General features: G+C 42.9%; 1 protein-coding gene and 1 long non-coding RNA gene across 5 annotated transcripts in view; one reads left to right on the plus strand and one right to left on the minus strand.

Moving 5' to 3' along the window:
- INO80 (INO80 complex ATPase subunit) overlaps positions 1 to 15,925 on the plus strand; it is a 134,614-nt gene that overhangs the window by 113,669 nt on the left and 5,020 nt on the right. For 2 of the 4 annotated variants that reach the window (XM_035259798.3, XM_054239709.2), the window contains 6 exons: positions 1,395 to 1,467; positions 10,732 to 10,890; positions 11,538 to 11,640; positions 13,512 to 13,600; positions 14,546 to 14,701; positions 14,977 to 15,136. In XM_035259798.3, the coding sequence (XP_035115689.1) occupies positions 1,395 to 1,467; positions 10,732 to 10,890; positions 11,538 to 11,640; positions 13,512 to 13,600; positions 14,546 to 14,701; positions 14,977 to 15,136 (740 nt within the window). The remainder of the gene's footprint in view (positions 1 to 1,394; positions 1,468 to 10,731; positions 10,891 to 11,537; positions 11,641 to 13,511; positions 13,601 to 14,545; positions 14,702 to 14,976; positions 15,137 to 15,925) is intronic. The other 2 variants (XM_035259801.3, XM_078334318.1) reach the window with 2 other exon arrangements.
- Positions 13,481 to 15,333, minus strand: LOC144577348 (uncharacterized). The gene is made up of 2 exons (XR_013521034.1): positions 14,912 to 15,333; positions 13,481 to 14,833 (listed from the first exon to the last, which is right to left on the minus strand). It is a non-coding gene; the product is annotated as an uncharacterized LOC144577348 (long non-coding RNA).

Here is a 15,925-nt window from a genome sequence, read left to right on the forward strand (position 1 = left end):
AAACTGAGCCCTTATTTGTGTGTGTGCATAGATAAATCTTACAGTCAAAAGCCTGTTCTGCTGGGCACAGTGGCTCATGCCTGTAATCCTAGCACTTTGAGAGGCACGTGGATCACCTAAGGTCAGGAGTTCGAGACCAGCCTGGTCAACATGGTGAAATCCTGTCTCTACTAAAAATAAAAGAATTAGCCGGGCATGGTGACAGGCCCTTGTAATCACAGCTACCTGGGAGGCTGGGGCAGGAGAATTGCTTGTACCAAAAAGGCGGAGATTGCCGTGAGACAAAATCACACTACTGCACTTCAGCTTGGGCGACCCAGCAACACTCCATCTCAAAAAAAAAAAGAAAAAGAAAATGCCTGTTATTTGTGATCTGGTATAGGCCCAAAAGATATTCAGTAAATATCTGTTGCTCAAATGAGTGACAGTGATACCTACTGATTTATTTGTAATTCAGGGTTTCTTTGAAAGAATAGGAAGTAGAAGGAAACTGAGAAAAGCATATTTAATCATTTATATGTAAGGACTGTGTTGACATTCATCCAAAAGTACTTAATTCCAGCCTATCTCCATGGACTGATCCTAAATTCAAGTTAGCACATAAAAGTCAAGGCCTCCTATTTCTAACTTTGAGTCATTTTTCTGGGACTCAGCTTTCTTCATCTTAAAATGAGTGCTTTGGAGCTGGGCCTGGTGGCTCATGCCTATAATCCCAACACTTTGGGAGACTGAGGTGGCCAGATCACGAGGTCAGGAGTTCAAGACCAGCCTGGCCAATATGGTGAAACCCTGTCTCTACTAAAAATATAAAAAATTAGCCGGGTGTGGTGGTACGTGCCTGTAGTCCCAGCTTCTCAGAAGGCAGGAGAATCGCTTGAACCCAGGAGGCAGAGGTTGCAGTGAGCTGAGATCGTGCCACCTCCCTCCAGCCTGGGCAACAGAGTGAGACTTCGTCTCAAAAAAAAATGAGTGCTTTGGAATAATAATCATTAGTCCCCAGACTATTGGAGAAAACCAAGAAGTACTAATTTACTTGGCCCCTGTATATCAACTAGGAATGGTTCGATTTATTAAAAGTATGGTGATGAGAGAGGTCTGTACATCTGTGGTAACATTTTTGATGTATTACATGTTTATACTTGTGTTGCTTATCAATCATATATTAGTGGGCAGCAAAATTTTATATGCAGATTGGAAGATGACCTCCACGTTGGTTTGTAACAACAGAGCAACATTGTACAATGCTTTACTGAAATATCAATCAGGCCTAGGTAACCACCAAAACTCTTTTTAGTCCTAGACTCTATGTTCTGTATTGAGAGATCTTTCTCTTTTGATATCTGCCATTTTTTCTTTTCAGTTTCTCTTTTAACATATCTTTCCCTTTTCTGCAGGAATGACATCTTTGTGTTCCTGTTAAGCACACGAGCTGGAGGACTGGGTATCAATCTCACTGCTGCAGACACCGTAAGTAATGAGAGCACAATAAACTAGTTATGCCGGTTTTCTACTATGAAGATGTCATTCGGTTTGTTTTACTCTTTGCCTTTGTGTCACAAGCTCACCAACTTTTCATTTCTTTGCCTCTTCTGTTAAAGGACTAGTTTCTCTTTGACTGGAACTAGAGTATTTTAGTTTTCCTTATAGACTTTTATTCATTTTCTTTGAATACATTTTTTTGTTTTTGTTTTTTGAGACAGGGCCTCATTCTGTCACCCAGGCTAGAGTTCAGTGGCATGATCATGGGTCACTGTAGCTTCAACCTTCCCGGTCTCAGGTGATCCTCTCACCCCAGCCACTCAAGTAGCTGGGACTACAAGTATGCACCACCATGCCCAGATAACTTTTCTATTTTTTGTAGGGTTGGGGTTTTATCATGTTGCCTAGGCTGGTCTTAAACTCCAAGGCTCAAGCAATCCTCCTGCCTCAGCCTCCCAAAGTGCTGGGTTTACAGGCAGGAGCCACATATTTCATGAATGCCTACTGTGTGTCTGTTACTGTTCTAGACACTTAGGGTATATCAGGGAAAACAGACTGGGCAAAAAAATCAGTCCAGATTTGTTTTAGGAGCTGTAATTGAACACATCAGAAAGGATTGTTTTGTTACTTTTATGCATTATTCCCTGATGGAAAAACCCGTTTTTTGTATCCTAAACTTCAAAAGGTGGTTGGAGAGCAATGAAAAGGGTAATTTCAAAAATAAAATAGAAAAGACATTCCAACAAATTATTCACTCTTTCATACCCAGTCTTCTTGCAGGAATGCTTCAGCGTTTGAAAGGGCAAGGAAAAGAGGATTCCTGGCTGGGCGGGTGGCTCACACCTGTAATCCCAGCACTTTGGGAGGCCAAGGCTGGTGGATCATGAGGTCAGGATATCGAGACCAGCCTGGGCAACATGGTGAAAACCCCATCTCTACTAAAAATACAGAAAAAAAAAATTAGCTGGGCATGGTGGTGTGCGCCTTTAGTCCCAGCTACTAGGGAGGCTGACGCAGGAGAATCTCTTGAACCTGGGAGGCAGAGGCTGCAGTGAGCCAAGATCACGCCACTGCATTCCAGCCTTGTGGACAGAGTGAGACTCTGTCTCAAAAAAAAAGAGGATTCCTTTTGAATCTCAGTAAGAATTTTCATAACTTTGAGATTTAAAAATGCAAAAATGGGAGATTGTTTTATAAAAGACATGACTCTAAAAATGGCACTTAATGTGGCTATCTTGGTGCCTCTCTGAAATACAGAACATCAAAATCCCCCCAACCATGAATAGAAAGCAAACTCAAGAGGGTAATGGAGAAATGAGGTACAGGAGTGTAGAGGCTTGAATAGATTCACAGCAGCAGGGAGAATATATACCTCTCTTTCTCTCACTAATCTGATACTACAGATTCTGTAGAATATACCTTCCTTGGCATCTAAACTTTCAGTCAGTTAACCAGGAAGGGCAGGACATCAGAGCCTGAGGGCCACTGGAGGCATAGCTAGGTAAATGTACATCATCAGCATCTGTCATCCTATAGGAGGGCTGTCTGTGTGTGGTGTGTTTTTCCTGTGGGTTCTCTGACGTGGTGGCCTACTTGAGCCATATTACATAGTTTCTACTATATCAGATAGTAGAAACTTGCCTTCCTCCTTGTTGTCTGTTGGCTCCTTGCCCTCTTTATCTTTTAAGCATTTCAGCATAGTCATACTCTCAATGTGAATACAGGATTCATCACTTTGTCCCAGTTCATCTGGGAACTCTCAGTTCCCAGCTTCGCACCTGTTGATCCAGATCCATTCTTTGCTATGCTGGTACTCTGTTAGTTTCTCTATACCCTTTATTAATCATGCCATTCCTTTGCTTAAAACTCTTCAGGAATTCTCCATCAATTTTAAAGTATAAAGCTCTTTATTTGTGTCTCTTATCCACCTTTACAGCCTAATTACCAGAACACTTTCCCTTCTAAATTTTATATTCCAGAAATAATGATTGACTTGTAGTTTCCTGAACACACCATGCCATATTACACTGTTGGATAAACTGTTTCCTCAGCCTCAGTCATCCTCCTATGAGTCTCCTCTTCCACCTGATGAACTTCTGTTTGTTCTTTAAAACACCATTCAGGTGTCAATATTCCTTCCCCAGCCTTTCCCTTTATTCAGGTTGATCACATTAGGTTGTAAGTAATTATTTTACATACTAGACTTTGGCTTCAACAATGGAAGGAAATAAAAAGTCTATATTTCTAGGCTGGGTGCAGTGGCTCACGGTTGTAATCCAGCACTTTGGGAGGCTGAGGTCGGCAAATGGCTTGAGGTCAGGAGTTTGAGACCAGCCTGGCCTACACAATGAAACCCCATCTCTACTAAATAACACAAAAATTAGCCGTGTGTGCTGATGCATGCCTGTGGTCCCAGCTATTCAGGAGGCTGAGGCAGGAGAATCATTTGAACATGGGAAGCGGAGGTTGCAGTGAGCCAAGATCACACCACTGCACTCCAGCCTGGGCAAGAGTGAGGCTCCATCTCAAAAAGTCTGTATTTCTAGTGCCTGCAACAATTTGTTCATTTGCTCATTCATTCATTCAAGAAATATTTACTGAGCATCCCCCAAGTGCCCAGCATTGTTTTAGGCTCTAGGAATTCATCTTGCAGCAAAACAAAGTTCTAGTTCTATCTTCATAGTTACTATAAATTACATTTCTAGTGGTGGGAGGGAAGATAAAGTATAAAGAAAAGGAAAAAAAAACTGATAATATGAACGCTATGAAGAAAAATCCATCAGGTTAACAGTGGTAGCATGAGAATGATGAGGGTTTGCTGTTTTATTTGGATCGGTAGGCATCTCTGATAAGGTGACATTTGAGCCCAGATCTTAAGAAAGTAAGGAGGCAACCTAAGCATATACCTGGCAGAAAGAAGAGCAGTCTAGGCAGAGGAGATAAGTGCAAAGCCCTAAGGTGAGAACATGCTTGGCATAATCAATCAAAAGTAAGGAGCCCAGAGTAGGTAGAATAGAATTAACTATGAGGAGAGTGATACGAGATGGCTATTGCAGAAGCAGATCATGTAGAGTTTAGTAGCAATGGTAAGGACTTTGAGATGGGGAGTGATTGGAAGAATTTGAACAGAGGAGTAACATGATTTGTTTTGAGTTTTAAATATGTCCTTCTGGCTTCTGTTTAAATGGGAGAAAAATGAAACACTGCAAGGAGACATAAGCAGGAAGATCAGTTAGGAGTATCAGGCGCTAAGTGGCAATGTCACCCAGGCAGCAGAGTCAGTTCTGGAGAAAGCTTTTATTTTTTATTTTTTGAGACAGAATCTTGCTCTGTCACTCAGGCTGGAGTGCAGTGGCTTTATCTTGGCTTACTTCAGCCTCCACTTCCTGGGTTCAAGTGATTCTCCCACCTCAGCCTCCCAAGTAGCTGGGCTTCAGGCAAGCACCACCATGCCTGACTAATTTTTGTATTTTTAGTATAGACGAGGTTTCACCATGTTGGCCAGGCTGGTCTAAAACTCCTTATCTCAGGTGATCTGCCTGCCTCGGTCTCCCAAGTTCTGGGATTACAGGCATGAGCCACCACTCCTGGCCTTAAAGCGATATTTTCAAATCATCAAGTTGTAGATGATATTTAAGAGCATGAGGCTGTATAAGTCACGTGGGAAGGTTTAGCATAAGTTCATTTCACTAAAATATTTCCCTTCTCAGCTTGCCTATCTCAGGTTTAGTCTATGGTTTCTTAAGAAATAGTTTCACTAGTTATTCATTTAAATGGTCAAAAAACTAAGCAGGTTTGAAGGGAGAGATCTGCACCATGCTTCCAAGGTTACATAGTTTGCACTGTGGACGTAAAGAGAGTCCTGCCAGCCACAGAGAGCCAAAGTAGGCCTAGACCTCTGATCTATAAGTAGAGGAATAGGAGTCTTTTTTCATCCTGAAAACCAGAGAGGGGCTCTGCGCTGGTCATGGTAGCTCATGCCTGTAATCCCAGCAGTTTGGGAGTCTGAGGCAGGCGGATTGCTTGAGGGCAGGTGTTTGAAACCAGCCTGGGCAACATAGCGAGATCCCATCTGTACAAAAAAGGTTTTTTAATTAGCCAGGCATGGTGCCACTAGGGAGGCTGAGGTAGGAGGTTTGCTTGGGCCCAGGAGGTCAAGACTACAGTGCGCTGTGATTGCGCTGCTACACTTCAACATGGGCAACACAGTGAAACCCTATCTCAAAAAATAGAGAAGAGCTCTGAATAATAATCTGATTTCTGAATTCTGAAATAATTTACATTTCAATTTTGGGGGATAGGCTTAAGGATTCACTTGTAAATTAGAAGCTCCTGGAATATTCCTTAGAAAACTGAGATAGCAGCTGGGCTTGGTGGCTCATGCCTGTAATCCCAGCACTTTGGAAGGCCAAGGCCAGCAGATCACCTGAGGTCAGGAGTTTGAGACCAGCCTGACCAACATGGAGAAACCCAGTCTCTAGTAAAAATACGAAATTTGCCAGGTGTGGTGGCACATGCCTATAATCCCAGCTACTCTGGTGGCTGAGGCAGGAGAATCGCTTAAACCTGGGAGGCGGAGTTTACAGTGAGTTGAGATTGCGCCATTGCACTCCAGCCTGGACAACAAGTGAAACTCCGTCTCAGAAAAAGAAAAATGAGACAGCAACATTGAAATGAATTCCGAGAACATACTGTGTGTGTGTGTGTGTGTGTGTGTGTGTGTGTGTGTGTGTGTTGCTGGAGAAACAATAGGGTTAGCTGTTTGTCTGACAATTTTTTGTTTTTGCTCTGAGATTTATTTAGATTTGGGATTTCCCCAGAACCATTTATGGACAAGGAAGCGATTAATCAACTTAAAAACATGAGGAAAAAACCTAATGTGTTGTGATTGAGAATGCATACATAAAAATGTATTTATAAATAGTGGGACTCTTATCTGGCCTACTCTGTTAGTAAAAACATGGTTTTAGCAAATGATGTATGGCAGCTGCCTCTTACTATGTCATTGTTTGTATATTCTTCCTGAAGTAGGGTATCTGCATTTGACTCAGTTTAGTAAGGGAGTTATAAACTGCACTTTTTGTGTTCCTGTGTCTGTCCTGTTTTAAATGCTTTGTGTAGTGAGAATGAAGAGCTTTTGTCCCTTTGCAGAGATTCAAGAAGTCCTGTCTAATGGGACAGCTTTTAGCCCTCTGAAGGGACTGAACCTCCACTCATTCTCTTGAGAGAAAAAGCTCCACCCTCCAAGTGTTGGTCCAACTTTTCCCAGTTGTTCCTCTAGAAACGTTGCTGTTTGAAATCTCACTTTCTCATCCCCTGAAACTCCTTCTCATTGACTTATACAGCCTGGCCCCTCTTCTGCATGGTAACTCTCAGCTCTCTTCCCCTGTGCCTGCCCTGCTTGGTGTGTACAGTTTGAGGAAGGCATTGGCTATTATTCCTCTTAGTCATTGCTGGGCCATGCTTTGTGGATTGACTTGCCTTAATCATTCCTAGTTAAGTCAGTTGTTCTAGTCCTTTAATTGTTATTTGTTTTTCTCTAGAATGTCTCACTGAGCTCGGTAATAAACCCGAGCAGTCATCTCTCTCCCACTGCAGTGCATTGTCTCCCTCACCACTCCCTCCAGTTCACATCATGGTTGATACAATGTTGGCTTGATTGTTAGATTAGATGGTAACCATACATCTGTCTTGGTTTTTAATTCTCTCACTCTTGTTCTTAACCTATTAGTTTATACGTATTTCATATTTTCCCCTGCATAAGTATTTTTCTAAACAATCCTATTTTATTTTATTTTCCTCCCAAGTTCCCCACCTCTTTGAATCCATTTAAAGGATAAATATCTTCTGTATTTAGAGATTTTTGAAGTTAGATTATAAATCCATCTCCTTAGGCTTTAATTATTGTTTATGAGCTCAAAAGAGAATCAGGTTTGGTTGCCACTGGGCTTCTAGGAAAAAATGTGATTGTTAAGACAGTACTTCTGAAACAGTTCATAATGTGACTCTCCCTCCACCCAGCCCTACCACACACATTTCCACATTATGAATTCATGCTGAACCATAGCCTCAAGCTTAGATAGCTCAAGATACTGTCTTGGGTGTGACATCAGTTCTCAATTTCCACATGTGTAGTAACTTTAAATACAGTGGACATCATGGGACAATATGAACCAGAAGAAAAGGTGAAAAAAAGTACACTGGGCAAGTAATGTTATCCTCTAGTCCAACTGAAGGTCGTTTTTGTAGGTCTGTTTTCTCTGAAAGTTCAAGCTAGGTCTTCTGGAATTTTGCATGTCCTCTTTGAAACTCCAGAATGTCCTGTGGTCAGGTTTGTTAAGTTCCTCTGCTAGTGACAAGCATTGTACTTCTAAATCTTAGGTTTGCAGGACACTGGATTAACAATAAGGTTTCACAGTGACTTTTTCTTTGGCCAGCAGTTTGCATTGTTCTTCCCAAGGATTCAAGCCTGTGCTAAAAATGGAGGTAAACCATTTTTTGCCAGGCGCACTGGCTGACACCTGTAATTCCAATACTTTGGGAGGCTGAGGTGGGAGGATTGCTTGAGCCCTGAGTTCGGGGCTGCAGTGAGCCAAGATCATGCCACTGTACTCCAGCCTAGGTGGCAGAGCAAGATCCTGTTTCAACAAAGAAAAAGAGAGAAAGAGACAGAAACAGTTTCAAGAAAGATGACTCACTCTTTCAAATAGTACATGTGGAATAATTGGACACCCATGGAAGTTAGTGATTAAGTGGGGACTTGGATTAAGGTATGTAGGCAATGCCAAGTATTGTTACTACTGTAGGTTTTGGAGAAAGACTGTTAGGTCAGTCCCCACCCCAGCCCCTTGCTGTGATCTCAGGCCAATCTCTTCCTTGCTTGTAAGGCAGAGGACAGACATAGGATTTTTGTGAGAATTCAGTGAGATATGTATGCAGACTAGTCCCAGACTCATAATTAGTACCCAACAGATTTTAGCCATTATTATTTCTAATAGGAATACAAGGGGAATAGAAAATAGAAAAAGAAAAGGAGACATTGTTATAGGTAAGAGAAAACAGGGAGGACTTCCTGGAAGCTTGAATTAAACCTGAAAAGACCAATAAAGAAGAGTTTTGGGATTCTAGTTCAGAGAAACAGCTGAAGTAAAAAGAGGTGCTCACAGGCCGGGCGCGGTGGCTCAAGCCTGTAATCCCAGCACTTTGGGAGGCCGAGGCGGGTGGATCACGAGGTCAACAGATCGAGACCATCCTGGTCAACATGGTGAAACCCCATCTCTACTAAAAATTACAAAAAATTAGCTGGGCACGGTGGCGCATGCCTGTAATCCCAGCTACTCAGGAGGCTGAGGCAGGAGAATTGCCTAAACCCAGGGGGCGGAGGTTGCGGTGAGCCGAGATCGTGCCATTGCACTCCAGCCTGGGTAACGAGCGAAACTCCGTCTCAAAAAAAAAAAAAGAGGTGCACACAAATGTATTATAAGCCAGGACCATGAAAGAGACCCATCTGACTAAAGGAAAGAGGCATATGTGTATTAGGAAATAAGTTGGCTATCTATAGCATGGCCTGATTATTTAGGAGAGTTTGGACATAGTGTGTAACTGACAGATGGAGTGGTCCACAGTGGTAGCCAAGGTAGACTGAAGAGGAAAGAGACTGAGATCTAGGAGTCCTATTGATGTAACAGAGCACTAATCCAGATGTAGCCAGACTGGTAACAGTGGGACTGTAGAAAGGATAGGTTCATTTTTGAAGCAGTGGCTGGATTTGGTGACTTTTGATTGGATATAAAGGATGACACATGAGATATGAGGGCCATTTTGAACTGAGATTCTTTCAGGAGGTCTGCCATGCTGAATGATAGCCTCAAGGGCTGCGGGCTAAGGAGTTTGTTTTAGGATCATTTAGTGGTGGTACATTTTGTTGTTGTTGTTGATTTGTTTGTTGCTGAACAAACTAGAAGGCACTTCCAGAGAACTGTTTAAACATTTCATCCTGGGAATTCATGAGCTAGTAATGAGTCTGCTGATGAGAATTCTAGGGAAAGCCATGCCTGTTTCCAAGATAGCCCCAGTGTTTTGTTTTGTTTTGTTATTTTGAGACGGAGTGTCTCTCGTGTCGCCCAGGCTAGAGTGCAGTAGTGCGTTCTCAGCTTACTAAAACCTCCGCCTTCTGGGTTCAAGCGATTCTCCTGCTTTAGCCTCCTGAGTAGCTGGGATCACAAGCGCCTGTCACCACACCAGCTAATTTTATTTATTTATTTTTCTTTCTTTGCTTTTTTTTTTAGACGGAGGCTCACTCTGTCACCCAGGCTGGACTGGAGTGCAGTGTCAGCTCGCCGCAACCTCTGCCTCCTGGGTTCAAGCGATTCTCCTGCGTTAGCCTCCCAAGTAGCTGGGATTATAGGCACACACAACCATGCCCAGCTAATTTTTGTGTTTTTAGTAGAGATGGGGTTTCATCGTGTTAGCCAGGGTAGTCTCAAACTCCTGACTTCAGTCCACCCGCCTCAGCCTCCCAAAGTGATGGAATTACAGGCATGAGCCACTGCACCTGACCTGTTTGTTTTTTGTTTTGTTTTGTTTTATTTTTGAGACAGGATATCACTCTGTCATCCAGACAGGAGTGCAGTGGTGCAGTCTCGGCTCACCGCAACCTCTGCCTCCCAGGCTCAAATGACCCTCCCACCTCAGCCTTGTGAATAGTTGGGAGCAGTGGTGCTTACTTAGGCAATGTGATCTTGGATAAATTGTCTAGCTCCTTTGTGCCTCATTCTCCTGAACTACAAAATATGGGAATCTTTTTTATTTTATTTTTTACTCCCCCTCCCAGTCAAAATATGGGAGTCTTAAGAGTATTTAAATCATGATAATTATGGGATTTTTTTTTTCTCAGTACAAATAACAGTGATAATTCTCGGATTTAAATGGGTTAATGCACTTAAAACAATGCACTAAGTGTTAACCATTAATGTTATTAATGTACTAAACACTAAATTTTAATTAATATTATTACTACTTTCTTTTTAAGTGAAAACTGGTGGGGGGTGGGGACCGGAACATGTATCTTTTGCTCAAGGCATGTGAAGGAATGGTTTTGTATCTTCTAAGAAATGATATATTAGCTCAGTATCATAGAAGGGAATCAGACCCTACTGACAACCAAACTATTGCAAACAGATCATTGGGTGGGTTGCTCTCAGAATTTCTCCTTCCCCAAGAGTGCTTCAGTTTTTGCTATGTTCTGTGCAGGTGATTTTCTATGATAGTGACTGGAACCCCACTGTGGATCAGCAGGCCATGGACAGGGCCCATCGCTTGGGGCAGACAAAGCAGGTTACCGTATACCGACTCATCTGTAAAGGCACCATTGAAGAACGCATTCTGCAAAGAGCCAAGGAGAAGAGTGAGGTAAGCACAAGGGAAAGGAATTCCTACACTAGGGGAGCAAACAGAAAATCCAACCACACTGACTGGATTGAGACTATTTAAAACTCTCTTGCCTTTCATCGATCATGATGAAACTACAATTTCTTCTGAATAGAAAATAAAATCAGGTCCTATGCAATAACAATCTATGCCTGGCAGTGCCTCATTCTCTTTCCCCCAGAATGGTTTCCATAGCTTAGATCCAGCTGTTGTTCATCATGTGGAGACTGACACCAGTAATAGTTACTTGCATTCAGAGGAAGAAGAATTGACATTTTTGAGTTCTTATCCTAGTACTCTCAGTTTATCTGCCTCTGAAATTGTATGCCAAATTTGTTAGTTTCCAAAGAAATGATTATTTTTTGTGTTTTCCCATCCTGATTCAGTATTATTGGATTTCCTAGTTATTAGTTAGCAGTTCCAAGCAAAGAAGTTATCATTTCCATTCTGTCAGACAAATAATCTGGATGAGCCAATGAGATGAAATGAAATGAAAAGGGGAAAAGAAGAAATAGGAAACCAGAGTCCTCACCTGAGGAGTGGGTTGAGAATGATGTATATTTCTGTCTGGATATTTGCCATAAGGGAATAGATGCCTGAAGGTGACATTTTGATCTGCTTTGGTGTAGATTCAGCGGATGGTGATTTCAGGTGGGAACTTCAAACCAGATACCTTGAAACCCAAAGAAGTGGTTAGTCTTCTTCTAGACGACGAAGAGTTGGAAAAAAAATGTACGTATTCTAAACCTCTATACATTTCCCTCCTGTATCTGAGAATGGAAGAGATACTTGGCTGTGTGCCACAGGTAGGCAAAGCCAAAGGATGTATTTAGGGAAAATATTTTCAGACTCACATTTTAGATGAAAATCGAAAGTTCAAGACCAGCCTGCCCAATGTGAAACCCCGTCTCTACTAAAAATACAAAAAATTAGCTGGGTGTGGTGACAGGCACCGGTAATCTCAGCTACTCAGGAGGCTGAGGCAGGAGAATTGCTCAAACCCAGGAGGCGGAGGTTACAGTGAGCTGAGATCGTGCCATTGCACTCCAGCCTGGGCAACAAAAGCAAAATTCCATTTCCAAGAAAACAAAAAAGATACAGCTGGGTACAGTGGCTCATGCCTGTAATCCCAGCACTCTGGGAGGCTGAGGCGGGTGGATCACCTAAGATCAGGAGCTTGAGACCAGCCTGGCCAACATAGTTAAACCCTGTCTTTACCAAAAATACAAAAAATTAGCTGGGCATGGTGGCAGGCACCTGTAATCCCAGATACTATGGAGGCTGGGGCAGGAGAATTACTTGAACCTGGGAGGCAGAGGTTGTAGTGAGCTGAGATCGTGCCATTGCATTCCAACCTGGGGAACTAGTGAAACTTTGTCTCAAAAAAAAAAGGAGGCCAGGCCCCGTGGCCCACACTTATAATCCCATCACTTTGGGATGCTCATGTGGGCTGATCACAAGGTCAGGAGTTTGAGGCTAGCCTGACCAACATGGCAAAACCCTGTCTCTACTAAAAATACAAACATTAGCTGGGCCTGGTGGCATAATCCCAGCTACTCAGAAGGCTGAGGCAGGCAAATTGCTTGAACTCGGAAGGTAGAGGTTGCAGCAAGCTGAGACCATGCCGCTGCACTGCAGCCTGGGTGACAAGAGCAAGACTCTGTCTCAAAAAAAAAAAAGCGTGTTGTGGAAGAGAAGGGAAAATTTTTGTGTACTTTAAAGGTAAGCATGGCTTCAAATAAATTTGTAGCTTGCACAGGGAAGGTACCTGACTCCTTAGCAGTAATGAATTTGCTCTTTTGCCCAGAAAAATATTTTTAGGGAAAAGTTGGAGAAACACGCAGCTATAACCATACCACCCTTCTCCCATGTGTTTTCTGGCTTTTGAGAGCATTGGATTTCAGATTCATCCTGTGAGCCTTTGAGGCCTTTCCATAGCAGCAGTACAGCAGAAAATAAGTTCACATTTGCCAGCACCATCTAAAACCTTTCAGAACTTTACAGCCACACCCCATCTGTGCAAAGCAGAGATATTAGACGACTGAAATGAAAACAGGGAAAAGGATAATGTGAGGAAAGGCCCATAATAACTGGGTTTTTTGTTTGTTTGTTTGTTTGTTTTGAGACGGTTTTGCTCTGTTGCCCAGGCTGGACTGCAGTGGCACAGTCTCAGCTCACTGCAACCTCTTCTTCCTGGGCTCAGGCAATCCTCCTGACTCAGCCTCCAGAGTAGCTGGGACCACAGGTGTGTTCTACTGTACCTGGCTAATTTTTGTATTTTTATAGAGATGGGTTTTCACCACGTTGGCCAGACTGGCCTCAAACCCTTGGGCTTGAGCAGTCAGCCTGCCTTGGCCTCCCAAAGTACTCGGATTATAGACATGAGTCACCACACCAAGCCAGCCCATAATAATTAAATAGAGTTGTGGTTTAAACCCAAAGTTGAGAATCCAAGTTAGAAAACCACTGATTTTCTCTGCCTTAAACAGAGAGAAGTGATACCTTGGAAAATAAGTATCAGGGATATGGCCACCTTAATTAAGAGAGTGAAGATTATGATTACCACAGGTACTTCATCAGGTCTTAATTTATTTTCTTGATAGTGAGGCTACGGCAGGAAGAGAAACGGCAACAGGAGGAAACCAACCGAGTGAAGGAGCGCAAGCGGAAGCGGGAAAAGTATGCGGAGAAGGTATCTCCAGCCTGGAATGGTGGATAGGGGCTAGTGGGGCCTGGGGTGCTTACTAAAAAGGCTTTGAGTTACATGGCTTCTCATCTTGGTTGCTGGTTGCTATCCAGCTCCAGCTGTGTATGATTAGCTACATTTCTGGGCTGACTCATGCAGCCTTGGTAGATCTGTACTCCCCACACAAACTCACCCTTTCAGTGGTCACAGTTTAATTATGGAAACCATTTGTCAGGGCTGATACAAAGCGTGTAAGGCTAAAATGTGGCTAAGATGGCCATTACTTACTTATATTATTAGACTCCATAGAATCTTAGAAAGGACCTAAGAGGCCCTGAAATTTAAAACCTACCATAATTCTGCTAGTGTACCACTCAATGTCATCTACCACTAGAAAAATAAGCCCCCGGCTTATTTCTAAATGTTCATCCCTTTTTCTCCAGTTCACACCAAGGATTTGAACTGTCTTTAAAATTGTCCTGAAAAGAAAAACAGATACACAGAAAATATATTGAAAGCATGGGCCCTCTCTTTTGTAAGACTGTATTCACTCAACCCCAGTAAGTGCTGGATGTGCCAGCAGCTGGTGTGGCTCTGGTTCAGTGTGCCCCAACTTTAAACTCTATTATTGTGGCAAATACTCATAAGCTCTTTTTTCTGAGCCGGAGTTTTACTGATCCACAATTTCTGGGCTCAAGGAATCCTCCCACCTCAACCTCCTAAGTACTTGAAATTATAGGCATGTCCCACCATGCTTGACTAAAATATACATAAACTCCTATTAAGCCATCCCTTCTTCCTTATGCAGTTTTTCTTCCCTAAAAATATTTAAATTGAGTAGTTTACAAACTAAAGAATAAAAGTTCTGTTATCCTTTTCTCCCAAATCCCGCTTTTCTTTTGGGGTGCATCCTTACACGTTTTCCTTATTTCTTTACTTATGTGTTCCCAGAAGAAAAAGGAAGATGAATTGGATGGGAAAAGGAGAAAAGAGGGTGTGAACCTTGTGATCCCATTTGTTCCCTCGGCTGATAACTCCAACCTCTCTGCTGACGGAGATGATTCTTTTATTAGTGTGGACTCAGCCATGCCAAGCCCTTTCAGTGAGGTGAGGCTCCTTTTAGATGCCTGCATCACAGCGGTGGGGACTGTCCAGACTGTATAGCGGGGACACACTGCTGGGCAATCTTTGCCTCTCCCAGGGTTCTCCAGCCTTGTTGAAGTAGGTTGCACATGAGGTCTGTAAGGAGACAAGCAGATAAGGACAAGTTGGTTTCTTAGAAGGCAAAGCAACCTCAACTGTGAAGCGTGTTCTTACCTGGGTGCGAAGCCAGGGGCAGTGAGCACAGGGAGTAGTAATGATCTTAACCCTTCCTCTTCTAGATCTCCATCAGCAGTGAGCTACACACTGGCTCCATTCCCCTGGATGAGAGTAGCAGTGATATGCTGGTCATTGTGGATGACCCAGCCTCCTCAGCCCCTCAATCTAGAGCTACCAACTCTCCTGCATCCATAACAGGCTCCGTCTCAGACACCGTGAATGGTAATTGCTGCCATATTGTACAGCTTGGGCCTAGTCTATTGCCCAGCACTGGTTTGGTTGTGGGACCTGATTCCTAATGGTATTTTTATTCTTTGAATAGCTTTGTCAAGTGAAATGAAGAAACGAAAGGTTTAGGGAAAGCAAAATAAGAACTTTATGAAGGCCGGGTGTGGTGGCTCAAGCCTGTAATCCCAGCACTTTGGGAGGCCGAGGCAAGTGGATCTCACGAGGTCAAGAGATAAGACCATCCTGGTCAACATGGTGAAACCCCGTCTCTACTAAAAATACAAAAAATTAGCTGGGCATTGTGGCGCGTGCCTGTAATCCCAGCTACTCAGGAGGCTGAGGCAGGAGAATTGCCTGAACCCAGGAGGCGGAGGGTGCGGTGAGCCGAGATCGCACCATTGCACTCCAGCCTGGGTAACAAAAGCGAAACTCTGTCTCAAAAAAAAAAAAAAAAAAAAAAAAACTATGAAGATTTAAAACTTGTTGGTTTTCTAGTCATCCCTGTCTTTCAAATTCACCATTATTTTTGCTAATTTTTAATTAAAGTTAGCTTTTCTGGGCCTTTCCTCACTTTGTTCTGTGGGGCCCAGTATTGCTGCCATTTCCTGGGGAGCTCTGGGTTTAAAACTGAGGGTAAAATGTGACTCTGCAAGGCAGATGAGTCCCAGGTAGCAAGTCCCTGAGGGTTCCCTTTGCAATGGATGAGTTTAAAGAAGAAACTTAGAAGTTAATGGAACTACTCTTTAGAATGAATAGCAGCTTGAGGAGTTAGGATGTTTTCAT

The sequence above is a fragment of the Callithrix jacchus genome, chromosome 8, assembly GCF_049354715.1.
Source record: "Callithrix jacchus isolate 240 chromosome 8, calJac240_pri, whole genome shotgun sequence".
NCBI lineage: Eukaryota > Metazoa > Chordata > Mammalia > Primates > Cebidae > Callithrix > Callithrix jacchus.